At 38.2% G+C, this 13,739-nt stretch overlaps 1 protein-coding gene across 2 annotated transcripts in view; it reads right to left on the minus strand.

The window, feature by feature from the left end:
* Positions 1-7,021, minus strand: part of MYOZ2 (myozenin 2) — an 18,242-nt gene extending 11,221 nt beyond the window's left edge. The window contains exons 1-3 of one of the 2 annotated variants that reach the window (XM_008947502.1): positions 6,870-7,021; positions 6,204-6,307; positions 600-769 (exon numbers count right to left, since the gene is read on the minus strand). In XM_008947502.1, coding sequence (XP_008945750.1) covers positions 600-769; positions 6,204-6,279 — 246 coding nt within the window. In that variant the 5' untranslated portion in view covers positions 6,280-6,307; positions 6,870-7,021. Of the gene's footprint in view, positions 1-599; positions 836-6,203; positions 6,308-6,869 lie in introns of both variants that reach the window. The other variant, XM_008947503.1, reaches the window with a different exon arrangement.
* Between the last annotated feature and the right edge of the window lie 6,718 nt (positions 7,022-13,739).

Below are 13,739 nucleotides of genomic sequence, written 5' to 3' on the forward strand. Positions count from 1 at the left end.
GAGAAATATTTCCTAATTACTAATTAATAGTAAACTTTTGTAGCACATATTTTTTCTCATCTTCAAAGTAGCTTAAAAGTACTGGGACAAATTCTTAGTCATGTACCTTTGTATGTGAAAGGAGTGGGGATGTGTACATGTAACTGAGAAGCAGAATTTAATACAATACTGGAATTACAGGGGTTGCTTGCATGCCCTATAACACTGGGCATAGAGTATTCATTTTCAAATAATCAAACCTTGCAGCACATTGGAGAGTTAGGTAAAATACATGAATGTCATTGTCCCAGTAGTCAATGAGCCAATTATTACAGGAAAAGAGCTCTGATCACTAGCAGTACCCTAAGTCATATTTGAATGAGAATGATTTGAATCTGATGTCCTTAAGTACTAAGGCTTTCAGAACTTTTATTAGCCTCTAGGAGCTCTATAAAATGCAAATGGGTCATTTCACATTAGCCTCATTCTAATAGAGGATTTTGCTTTTATTCTTCTGCAAGAGACTACAAGCAAATCATGCAAAATGTGTATCATGAGCACCAAGGGAAACCAAACTGGTCTCATTGGGTTTCATTAATAAGTTATTACAAAATACTCACATTTCTTGGCTTGTTTGCTACATAATGATAGTTTTCATATGTGTATTTGTCAGATCTCCGCTGACGTCTCTTGAAGAGTCTGGCACCTCTGTTGCTGAGTGTCGATAGTTCCTCTACCATGATATCTCTGGGGGTGCTGACCTTTTTTCCGAGATCTAAGCTGGGTGAGACTGCAATACAATGGATAAATACGTACCTCTGTTTTTCTCAAATGCTTGATATTGCATAGCCTACACCTGGAATCCAACAACATGTTAATACATACTTATCTAACACATCACATAGCTTCATAGGATGTTAGTGAAATTATTCATTCTTCCAGAATTTTGGGGCAAAGTATTGAACACCACAAACCTTTTGAAGATGTTAAGCACCTCAAGCTCCAAATTTCCTTCACTTGAATAGCATTCAGCTGTTAGCAAAATCAGGTCTATAATGTCCTACACACCATCTTAGTAGCAGACTAGTGAAACCTGGCTTCTGCTGAAACTAGGGACAAAGTTCTTTTGGGTCCCAGGGTTCCCACATCAAACCTTCAGTTAACTTTCTGTGTCCTGCACTGGGTAGCTGAGCAAGTAACCCTTTTTAAACATACCTACCAGTTTCCTATTGCTTATAAACATTTTATTTTCAATTAGTCTTTAATATTCTGCTTGCTTTTGAAATCCAGGGCATGTTTTATACCTTAAGAAAAGTTTGCATTAGAAAGTCTCCATTACATAGCATTCTTTAACTCTGGTTTTAAAGAAGCTTTCCAAATAAAGCTGAAGGTGTTGAAAATGAGAGTCCTAACAAAGAATTACAACAAACTTCTAGGAACTGATGAATTTAGAACATTTTCATTCTAAGAGAAAACTGAGTTTCTAGATACGGTATTACTTTATTCACTACTTGGGAAAAATTCCTTTATCTTCAGTAACCTCCTGGAAGATTTGAAAATGAAAATGCATTCGCAGAGGAAGGGGAGGTCAGCTGGGACTGTAAATGGAGAGCTCAGAAACTCCACTGGTTATCTTCTGGTAATGGTCTGGAAACCAGGATGCTGGTGGCAATGAGCAAGCTGTCGCTGAGTGACTGAACTCTCTCACTAGCTGTCCTTAACCTACTGATGAAGCTTAAACCTTAGAATACAGCAACTTCAACACTGAACAAACTGTTTTCTAGCAATTTATTTCTGCTTAGAAGGTTGTAGAATGTAACAAATAGAACAATAATTGGGTTGCTTAGTAAAACCAGAATTTTTAAGAAAATAATTTCTATTGCCACTTACATTAATATTTATCATGTTATTAACTGACATTGTTCTCAGTTGTTCATAAACGTAAAGAAGAAAAATAGGAAGATGCAATGTGCTTTGAGGATTGTAGCAACGGTCTAGGGTGTTTCTTTGGTCCACTTACTCCAAGTCACATTCTGTTATTTATTTAACAGTAAAACATTTTGTTCTTCACGCATTCTTATGGTCTAAAGGATCTAAAATTCTGACATTTTACATATATTGAATGCATTAAAATGAAGTGAAAGTAAATTTTATGTAAAATACTGTATCTTGCTTCCAGAGTAAGCACACAGGAAGCCTAGTTGAAAATTGACAATACATATTAATTAACTGCAGAGGGTACCTCATGTCAAAGTTAACATTGGGCATGCAGAGTGTCATTTTGAGTAAAAGGTATGTTCAACGTGGCACGTGTCTCCTAGGAACTTTGTGCTGGAAAAACAATGCAGTTTGCTGACATACAGGAAAACTTAATTGTGATAGGTGTATTAAATATTTAGCCAAAGCTGGGTAGACAAGAGTTTTCTATGTAGTAAATCAAACAGATTTGTGGACCCTGGAGCGCCTCCACTTCTGTTCGTACTGATTTCAATTGAATGTTCACAACAGATTTAACTGGAGCAAGAGCAAGCTAACTGGTGAGCTGGAGCATGCACTTCTGCTTTAAAAATAGTATGCCCAAAGAATCCTGACGACCTCCTGTTAGTTAAGAGGTAATGGCAAAACAGAGAGTCCTTAGCATGGCAGAAAATGAGTCAGCTTGCTGCATGTAGCCAGATTAGTGAGACCCAGTGGTGGGGTTTTGGCTCTGTGGTCGCGATACGTGTGCTGGTTGTTTGCTTGTGCATATTTTGATTTCATTGTATTGCCAGATTAATGCAGGGGTACGGACTGCTGGATGGTTTTATATTAGTAAGGAGTAAGAAATCTACCACTCAAATCAGCAACATTTTCACATAGGAAAAGCTTCTCTTCTTTGCACACCGAGTGGGTAGGATGTACATCCTCTGTGACAGGGGTGCCACGGTGACTGCAGATCTCTGTCCAAACTACTCAGTGTTCTTCTGGGACATGCTATCTATTTTGGGCCTTGCTGTTCCCTTGCATACATACTGTTCTTGTTAATGTTAACCGAAGGCTCCAAGGTACTTTGTAACCCACAGTTGTGTTCTATTGTGTATCCAGGCAGCATCCCAAAACTGTAAGTGTGAAGTTCACTTGAATCTGTTGCCAGCTAAAATCTAATCATCTGCCTAGTTCTATGATGTGTCTAGGGATTGTTTCAGTGTCAGTGCAGAAAAGGTGATGAAGAATGAGAAAAGGAGGACATTTAGAGGATGATAGAGAATGTCAATGTCATAAACGGACAACGTAAATTAATACTGGAAGTTTAATTTATACTTTAATACTAATCTTAACCTTTTAGCTTCATTCCTTAATTTGTTCCTGACAAGTCCTTCCTGTCCTGTGCTTAAAATTATAAAATACTGTATTTAAGTATGATTTATATAGTTCCTTCTGCATTCACTGCTTAATCCCCCTTTAATCCTCCAGTTTACAATCTTCTAAATACCTTAATCTGGATTATAAATTTTAATAACGAATATCAGAGAGTATATTTGTTGTAGTATCAGAAATAAAATTTTTTTCTAACTATATCATCAAAGATAGTTAATCATGTAGCTACCCAAGAATGCGTTTAAGAAATAGTATAGAACTAGACTTGAGATTTAGGTGTAACCGAAGGCTAACCTGATGAACTCCAAGGGCTTCCTTAAACATAGGTGTTTACGTACAGGTTCACCTCTGCCAAATAGCCTTAGAAATGTTACGATTGGTCTGATTCTGTGAAAAACCAAGGGCTTGGGAAGATCACTGTATCCACACGCTGATTTACTAGTACAGTCTCTCTTCTGAGACTCTAAGAGGGTTTACAGTTAGTGTGTATTCCTGCAGCATTTTATGATGTGCTGAACTTCTCTACAACACAAAGTCCTGTCCCACAAGCCAAGAGGAGATGGGACTTTCAGTCATTACCAGTCTTGCCCAGAGACTGGTAATCTTTGAGACACTGGTGAAAACTTGTCTGGTTTTGCACCTTATCAACTATTTCTGCTATGAATATCTTATAACAAGGAATTTGAGATTCACAGTTTACTTGAAAGCATTATAATAAAAAGAGACTGAAACAAAAATGCAGTGGGTGTCCTTTCTGTGTGTCATTCCAAGCTGCTGGAGCTTGTGTTACAGACTCTTCTGTTACTGTTCACCTCTGTTCACAGTGGTCTGTGAGACTGGAGGAAACAGTACATTCCATTTTTGCATCATTACCAGGTGCAGGACCATCGTTACTAACAGTGATGCAAAACTGAGAAAGACAGGGGTTCATCTTCCAGATCTCAAGTTAAGCTTGTTGAAGTAGCAATTAGGGGAAAATTAATATGTCAAAAAATTAATAGAGCTAAATTTAGCCATTTAAAAACCAGACTTCCCCTTGGTTTTTCCAAGAGTCATTTAGATTTTGTCCCAAGAGCTAGCATACACTTTGTGTGATTGCGGCTTTGCTTATCCTTCTGTTTCTTAGCTGGTTTCACTGAGCTTGTACACTTAGAAATTTCAGATTCTTACCATACCCATTTCATGGAATTTAAGAATTTTTTACATTTAAATATCCCACACATCCAAAGAAGATGCAAGAGTAGAATGTACACTGAAAGTCTTGAATGTCTTGTAGGACAAGCTGTGTATCTATGTGTATGAATCTAAACTTGACAGCAAATAATAAAAAGGGCAGATTATGTGAGGCAAATGCCAAACATCAGCACAGATTATCCAATAAAGGCAATGACTGAAATCTTTACTGACTGTATGGTAGATTTTTTAGTATAGCTATGAACAGTAGCAACATTTACCATGTAAAATGCCTAGTTCCAAATAAACACATGAAAGACAGTTGGGTTGGGCTTTGCGGTGAGTTTTTTTTTTGTGTTTGGGTTTTTTTTGTTTTTTTTTTTATTTGTTTGGTTTGGTTTGGTTTGGTTTGGTTTGGTTTGTATGTTTGTTTGTTTTTTTCCCTGAAGAGTTTAGAGGCTATTTCAGGCATAGATAGTATTTGGGTTTACAATACCAAAAAATAATGGAGTCTGTAAAGGTGGACTGGCTTTCAGACTTAAGCATGTGTTCAGTGGAGAGTGGAAAGAGGAGGTATTTGGTTAGGAATAGAAATTACAGAAAAAAACTATGGAAATATCAGAAGGACTAGGACCAGGTTCTGAAACTTGTACCTTCTTTTTCTAAAAGCCTTAGACCTTACATCTCTTGTCCTGCTCTTTATGCAGTCACGATGGTCAGTGAGTGAGAACAGAAATCATCCCAAATTTCTTTGGAGTAAAAGCCCACAAGAAAGATTTTCAGTGCTGGAATTCAGTGGTCACTTTTTTACCCTGCGTGAGTGGTATAATTTTAATAAATTCTAAATATTAATGGAGCTCCCTGTTTTTGTTTTTGGTTTGGTTTGGTTTGGGTTTTTTTTCAGTGAGGCTTATGGAGTGGTTATCAGTTTTTAAAAACTGATCTTTTATGTAGGTGGTAAAAAAGGCTTCATGGGAAGGACTGGAATCATCTCAAGAAGCATCCAGCACATACCTAATGAAAGCCAAGCAGATTCATATTCCCAGCTGATTTAATTGCTTCTTAAGGTGTCACACTAGAGCATAATTTTAAGAACCCGTTTTAGAAAATCAAACTACATTCTCATAAGTGTTTGCATTTTCATCAGTGCAATAACAGAAAAGTAAAATTTCTTCATATAAGATTAATCGGTGCCTATGCATTAGAGAGCACTTTCAAATTCTAGTAAAATTTGTTAGTTACAAAGGTAAAGTTTGAGAGGAAGGAACGGAGATGTAAACATTTTTTTCAAAATTTTTTATCATTCACATAAAAAAGCAGAGTGAAACAGAGCAAAAAAAAAAAAGGGGGATACAGATAAGCACGTGTCTTAGATGATAGCCTTTTAAAATGGAATGAAGTCATGTTATTAACCCCAAATAATATTCTGAAAGGCTATCCTAGCAGAATGTACATCAGCTGTTAGATTACTTCATTCCTCCACAGCAGTTGTTCATCTGAAAATAGCTTTCAAATGAAAAGAGGCAACTACAAAAGGATTAGTTACCATAGGCAGCATGATACTCCCACAAGATTATTTATGGCAAAACACCCAGAGACAAAGCTGCAAGAGAGTTAAACTCTATGATTAAAAAAATATATTAGGGAGAGCTAGGGGACATTGCATATACAGTAAGCTGGGTTCAGCGCTATACCATTTCTGTGCATTTCATCCATAATGGCTGATGCTTGTTGTTTCCTCTCTTTGACCATGGCAGAATGTGATAACATTGTGATTTGCTGATACGATTTTTCCTTGCTGAAAAAAAACAACACATTTTTACATTGTGGAGTGAGCTTGTACAATTCAGCCAACTTTAATTTCTAACGGCCTTTTCAGAATGGCTGAATAGTGAAGTTAGTTATTTATGATTTAGAAATATTGCACTTCCAATTGTGCAAAACGCACTGGCAGTTCTTGCTTGCAGACAGGTGCTAGGACATGTTCTGATGGATAGAAGATTCAAAGGAATGGACTTTGAGTTGACTACATAAATTCTGTAGCAAAATCAGTGTCAGTGGTCTAGGCCTTCTCACATCCACACATATTAAAAGATGTAAATTCTTAACTAACATTTTAATTGCATCTTGGCTTATGATTTCAGAAATGTTACATTTTGACATTTCTTAATCTAATAAAGATTTTGAGGAACTAAATGAGATGCTCTGGCACCTTTAAAAAAAGTGCATCTCTGTGTAAGTAAAATAAAAAAAGAAAAGCATCTTTTTAGTTGCAGAGTCAAGAGGTTACACGAATGTCCTTTGTATGACAGTTTGTAGGACAGACAATGTCAAAATATTTTAGGAAATAATACACTTACCCTACTGTTTTGTTGTGCAGAAAAAAAAGCGATCTCAACCCTTTAGTTGAAGCTTCAGGAGTTAGTTATGCATGGGGATGACCTCCCTGGTCCAGGATGGTTTCTACCCTTGTGCTTGGATCTGCATGGTACCTAGTGCTGAGACAAACTGGGGGCTGATCCTCTTCAAAGGGGCTGGCATCCAGCTGACATCAACTAGTTATATATAGAATCAAACACTCCAGCCACTCGTATCTTCCTGGCAAAAGAAGAGAACAGAAGAGATTCAACTGCACCCACAACAAAGAGAGTTTATGTCCCTTTCGGAGCTTATTGGAGGATTTAATGGAATGCTCACCTCGTACTCGTACAGATCATCTCCTCATCACCTCTGGGAATAATAACCTCTGCGTTATAACTGGGAAAGAGACATTTAAAAATAAGGTGTTAAATATATGGATGGGCAAGACTATATCAGATGAGAATGGCATGGGCTAATCCTTTAGTGAAAGATGAAACCATGCTTCAATAGTAGCTGCTGGCTAAAGTCGGTGGCAGATGGCTGATAGACAAAGTCTGGTCTGAAGAAGAAATCAGAAATGCTTCAGTATTGTCTGTGGTAGGGAGGAGTTGTTCAACGAGCACACACCTCGCAAACTGCTGTTCAAAGAATTTCTCTAAATTTTCTGTGTACATTAGGAACAAAAACCTGCAGTAATTTGGAGTTGAGAACTATTCAGTGTCCCAGGACACTGTTGTATCAGTTTATCAAAGAAACACGTGATATGTAGCGCACAGACATTTGATGACAGCAGTCAGCTTCCGACAGAGAGAAACAGTGGCAGAGGGAAACGTTCCCCCCTCAGCCTCCTGTCTAAAGGCAGCTAGCTGGGTTATGGAGCAGTGAAAGCAAGACGAAGTTTTTTGGTTTTATGATTTGGATTTGGGGTTGCTCTAGGAAGTTGCTTTTTCTTATGGAAAGTTATGGTCTTGTTTGGCTTGGAGGATTGATCAGAAAATTGTTTGGATCCTGTTATGACAGGAGAAAGGAATTCTGACTCTTAGTGGAGTCTGCAAGAGTAATAAAAAAACACCAACACAATGTGAGTAACTTTTCAAGCAAGAAGCACTCAGAGACAGATAAAATATATGTACCTGATACAATGTCCTGAAAGTCTGCCTGTTGAACAAAAAAAAATGCATTATTTTTTCCTCAGGCTTTCTGTTCCTAGATTTAGCTTTGCAAAACATTTTTCTGAGGTCCTAGACATCTCTTCCCCAGAGAGCTGTTCATTTTAATCCTCACTATCAGAATTTACCTGCTGCTGTTACTCACTGGTAATTTTTTTCTAGTTTTTGTGCTTGGATCACCCACTTCCAAGAGTACCAGCAGTCATGGTCCAAATCTTGGTTGAATCTTATGTATTTAACTAAAGGCTAAGATTGTTCTCAGTGGTCCACCACTGAGCTGTCAAGTGAGATTGCAGAAGTGTCTGTCAAGCATTCATGCTACTCAGTATTTTCATTAAGAATTTCAGTGAAGAATTAGGGAATATCAGTGAAATGCCAGTGCATGAAAATCACAGGCAATCTGTAGGGAAGAATTTAAATGTTAAATTAACTAGATGAAGTAGAAAAAAAAAAAAAAGAATCCAATGCAATTCAGTAAAACCACATCCAAATGAAATTATAGAGTGGGCATTCAACTGATTGACACTGAACTTGTCCTTAAATTTGAATTTTGGATCCAGGACAAAATATCAAGAGGCATCCTAAATGGGATAGTCCTGTATTTATTCTATTCCCATTTCCGTTAACTAATTATGTGGTAGAACAAAAAATACACTAGTAAGCTAAATTATGCTTTTATCCTATCAGAACAACAAAAAGTACTTCAAAAGTACATTTTATTCCAAAGAAAAAGCAGTGATAGCATCTTACAGATGACACTTTATAGACAGATATTTTTTTCTGTAATATTATTTCTGATATTTTATCTTTTAGAAGTTGAACTTTAAAAAAAACTGTGTAGAATTACTACCCTAGAATTTAATTTACTACTTACTAGTGTGTTAAGATTTTGCCATTAACTGAAATAGAAATAAGCATGTGTCATTGCAGTTGGAATAAAGGATATTTAACTGTCATAGCTGCAAAACTAGAACTGATCCTCTTGAATGCTACTTTTTTCTTTTTTTTTTTTTTTCCTAACACTCAAGGAAGTTTAGAGACCATAAAATAGAACAAGTTGCTAAAACACCATTCAAATACACACGTGACTAATAGAATGTCCATAATAATGAGTAAAGGTTAAGGAAGGTGAAAGAATTGCCATACTTTGTAACATTGCAACAGAATTGAACTTCCCATTTCAGTGAGAAATACTGTTCACCAAGTGGCAAAGCAGGATGATTAAGTCAGCCTGGGAACAAGGACAACATTCACCTGCCTTCCTCCTTTAGGTCATTTTCATTTAACCAGGTAAGACTTTTCCTTCTGGTGTTGTGTTTTCCAGCACCTTGTGGGATCTTTCCCAGCACACTGCTTCCTCTGAATTGCATAACTGCCCAGGAAGGAGGGCCAGGCTGGCAGGTGGAAAAAGCTTCAGCTACCCACAGCCATCCATTTCTGTAACCAGTTTCTCCCTCATTTTCTCTCCTTTTCGGTCCTTTGATTTGTTTTTCTTTACTTTTCTCTTGTTAAATAATATTTCCCCTCATTTAAATGTATGGTTTGATTGGTAATGGAGACTGTGATCTGTATTTGGCTGACATTAAATAATCCATAATAATAGATACAAGAAACAAGGAGCATTTCTTCAACAGCATTTTTTCCATGCTGTGCAACCCTTCTGCATTTAGGACAGGCATGTTAGAAATAGGTTTTCTGTCCACAGGTGGTGATGGAGCAGAGCTTCATCTTTCCTTGGAGTCACAATGTCACCCCTGCTCCTCACTGAGAATGGTACAATTGCCCCAGCAGCACTGTGGGTGCTGCAGTACCGCAGGGCTGCTTGTGGTTGGTGGCACAAGAAAACAGATTAGAGTTGACTTCTCAAGATGTAGCATAGTTCTCTCACACTTATGACAGCCTATGCTGTCAAAGACCTACTCAGAGCCAGCAGCTGGCCAGGGAGCTTTTTAATTTAGTATGTGCATTTTCTGATGGTCACTAGTTGAAAACTCCTTCATTTCTGTGGGTGGCCCACTGCACTGTGAGGCTGACCTGTGTTTTTACTTTTGTCAGAAGGGTACAAATCTTCTCACTAGTAGGGACAGTACAGTTTGACACAGGGTCACAAGGGTGGAATATGCCTGCATAAGGAGCACTTAAAGAGAGAAACCTTCTTTCTTAATTGTTCCATGGCATGTATAGCTCTTTAGCAGGTCAATGTGAAGTGCTGGGGTTAAGCCCCCAGCCCTGAATGAGGGTTGGCATATAGCTGATGTCCCCAGTGAGGCAAGAAAGCCCCTCCTCATTGGTTTTCACCCAGGGTCTGGCCAGCTTTGGGTGGGAACTGATTAGGAGATCACCACCAGGTGCCTCCACCTTCCACATTAACTTGGGGACAGGGCAAGAAGCCTCCTCTATAAGAGCTGACTCTGCCTGCAGTGCAGTTGGGAGGTCTGGTTATGCAGTGTATGTGTTGTGTGGGAATTCTGGCTAGCAAAAGGGGCTCCCTGACTCTTTATGACAAGTGGAGCTCCCAGAGTGGCAGGGCTGGAACATGAAGCTGTCTCTGAGTCCCTACTATATGACTGGGCTCCTGGCCTGTCTGCTACTATTGCCTATGGCTTGGTTCCTTGCCCAGCTTGCTCCCTTCTTCATGCCCACTGTGGTGGGTGAGTGCATTGACTTGTTCCTCCTTCTGGCTGTCCAGTACTTTGGATCTTTGGTGTGTGTCATGGTAGTGGAGAGAGGAGTTTGGCTGCTGGGCTGCCTGTTGATGATAATACCATTCTGTCTTGGGCAAGCATTCAGCAGATGATGTTTGTTTGCAAATAAATCCTTTTGATACTGAGTTTAATTCTGTCTTCTTTCTTTATATGTAGTGAACCTGTTTAGGTGCCTTCACTGAAGGATTTGTGTACCTGACAGTTTGCTTGCATTAGCTTTTCATGCTGGTAGTGTGCTTTTAAAAGGAAACATTCCCAAAGAAAAAAGGTGTTCAAAGAAAAGACTTACTGTTCTGTCAGGGTGTTGAACTTCTGTTTGAAGAGTTCCAAACATCAGATTGGCAGAGTATCAGGGCTTTTGGTTTTGAAGGTGAAGGAGGATTTTTTAATCCAAAATGCGTCTCATAATGCTAAAGTATATAGTGTGGTTTTTTAAGTATTTGAGGATGCAGACTCAGCACAAACCTCAAGGTGTATCTGATTTTTATGAGCTCCACTGAAACTATTAGATCAGCTGATTAATGACATATTTATTTTCCTAGGATTGTGTTGACAGAGCCAACAGTTAAGAGTTAAGATCCATAATCTGGACAATGTTTTATAAGTAATGTGTGGGCTTAACTGCATTATGGGGAAAGTACATACTAATTTTTGTCTGACATGCACTTCAGGCATCTTTTCAGATTTCTGAAAAGAATCTCATGGAAAGCTCAGATTCTTGTGAATGCAGGAACTGGAAATTGGAGGGGGAAAAGAAAGCAAACAACTTTGAAATTGTGGATTAAGTCCTGAAATCTTAACAGCATGATGTTCTGGCTCTCCTCTGCTGCTATTCATCAGTTCTGACTTGGAGAAAAAATACTTCCCTTCTTTACCTCCATTTCTTTTCTATCTGTTAAGGCAGCTACAAGCTTAGCACTTATGCCCAGTGAGGCTGGTGGTACTTGCTATGGAAGTATTTTTTCCTCTGTCTTAAAAGACAGTCACTAAAATGCCATCAGATGACAAAAACTTTTCATGTGGCTTCTCTCTCCCTTAAACTACTGAGAATGAGAGGAGTCTCCAGAAAAGTTAGCTGGGTACAGCTACTCTTTGTCAGAGTAGGAGGAGTGAGGTCTGGTGTGGCTACCACCACACATTATAGCCATGCTATTGTGGTCAGCATCACTATTGCAGCCTCAGCCACAGACATGTTCAGGCTGAACACTGTCCCCAGTTTCATGGTCTTAACTTTACAGTGGCTCCATCCATTATGCTGTTCTGCAACTCCGAAGGGTTCCTCAAACTGTGTCTGGTAAAATTAATTTGAAAAGTATTTTAAAAGCCTCTCTCAACAACCAACTCTAAACTTGGTCACCAAGCTTAAAATGTTGCTGTAACTTCTGTAAATTTGGTGGTTTCAAATTAACTCAGAGAAGACAACAAGATATTTGTTATGAGCAGGGCAAGCATCTTTATACATGGTTTACAGTTCATGTTTGTTTTTACATTAAGACAGTATGAACTCTTAAAAATAGCAAAGAAGAGAGCAAGATTCCACCACTTAAAAACAAGCCTTAAAATGGTAAATAGTAGTAAGCAAAGCTGAGAATAACCAATAAGGAAAATATTTTGTGGTTTTAAAAGAGAATAAAGTCCTGATCCTACCAGTAAATGTGTCCAAATTCGTGTGCTTAGTCTACTTATTGCTAAGGTCCTAAGTGCTAAGGACCTATTTATTACAGGTCCTAAGCAAGACAGGGCTAACTGCAACACAAGTTTGTGAATTCTTTATCAGAAAGGCTAGAAAAAAATTTGGACAGAAAGGTTATTTGAACTATTTTAGTCACATCCAAGCATAAGCAACAAGCTTGTGTTTATTAAGTATGGCTTACATAGCTTTTCACGCTGAACTAATTTTAAACTAAGCATAAAAACTGTCAAGTGGAGAATATCACCTGAGTGTAAAGGCAGAGAAGTTGAGCTGGGGTTGTGGCTAAGTAGGAACACTGTGCCATGCACTCACAGGAACTGTCTTGGCAGGACATAGTCAATAAAAATAAAAAAAAAGAATCAGGTGGCCAAGTGTTTTCTTAGGAAGAAAATTGGCAGGAAAACACCCGTGTACTGTTGGGGTTTTTTTATACAAATAAGGTGGAAAAACTTCAGTGCTTCCTTTCTTTCTGCCCTGGAGAAAGAGAACAGTAACCAACATTTGACTAGCTTCAAAAACAGGCGGTCTGGCTGGTAGCCACAGGTAGCCCTGCTGTGAAAACATTTCTATGGCTGATGCTGATACTGTACGGTAACCATTACCAGTGGCAGAAACCACTGTACAGAAAGTTAGCGCAGCAGCTCTTTTACTGCTGACCTGTTTCAATTGGGTTAAACACTTTTTCCTGAAACAAATATATAAAGCAAGCATGTTTTCCCTAAGATATAAAAGAAACAGAGAAGCCATTCAGCAAATATCTTTGCTGAATAGAGATGATACAAATAATGGGAGTAAGCCATATTGCAAAGCCATCTCATACAGCCTATTGATAAATGAGAACAAACAGAGTCAAACTGTTGCAGGAAAAGTAATTTATTGTAAGAAAAGCATTGTTAGACTTACATTTAGATGTGTCAGTTTTTATTTACTATTTTGCTAAGACCGGGCATTATTTCATTTTGTTCCTTCATAATTTAGTACTCTGTACAGTTTGTCCTCTTGCCTGGGATCTCTCCATAGTACTTTGACAGAATGCTAGTTTGACAACCAGTGTCAATAATCCTTTAGAATCTCAGGTTTAATTATTACTTTCTCTTTTCCCCAACTGGCGAACTTCTTGGGATGTAAACCTCTTTGGGTATATTTTTTATTCATATATTTTTCTATAAGGCAAAAGAATTCTCCCTGGAAGGACAACATGCGCTCTTCTATAATAATATACTGTCCAGAGGTTGTCCAGAGGCCTTCTGAAGTAGAATTTTCTTCTTTTGGTTTATTTGTGTTTGTTGTGGTTTGAGGCTT

The sequence above is a fragment of the Merops nubicus genome, unplaced genomic scaffold (genome assembly GCF_000691845.1).
Source record: "Merops nubicus isolate BGI_N331 unplaced genomic scaffold, ASM69184v1 scaffold49819, whole genome shotgun sequence".
In the NCBI taxonomy this organism is placed as follows: domain Eukaryota; kingdom Metazoa; phylum Chordata; class Aves; order Coraciiformes; family Meropidae; genus Merops; species Merops nubicus.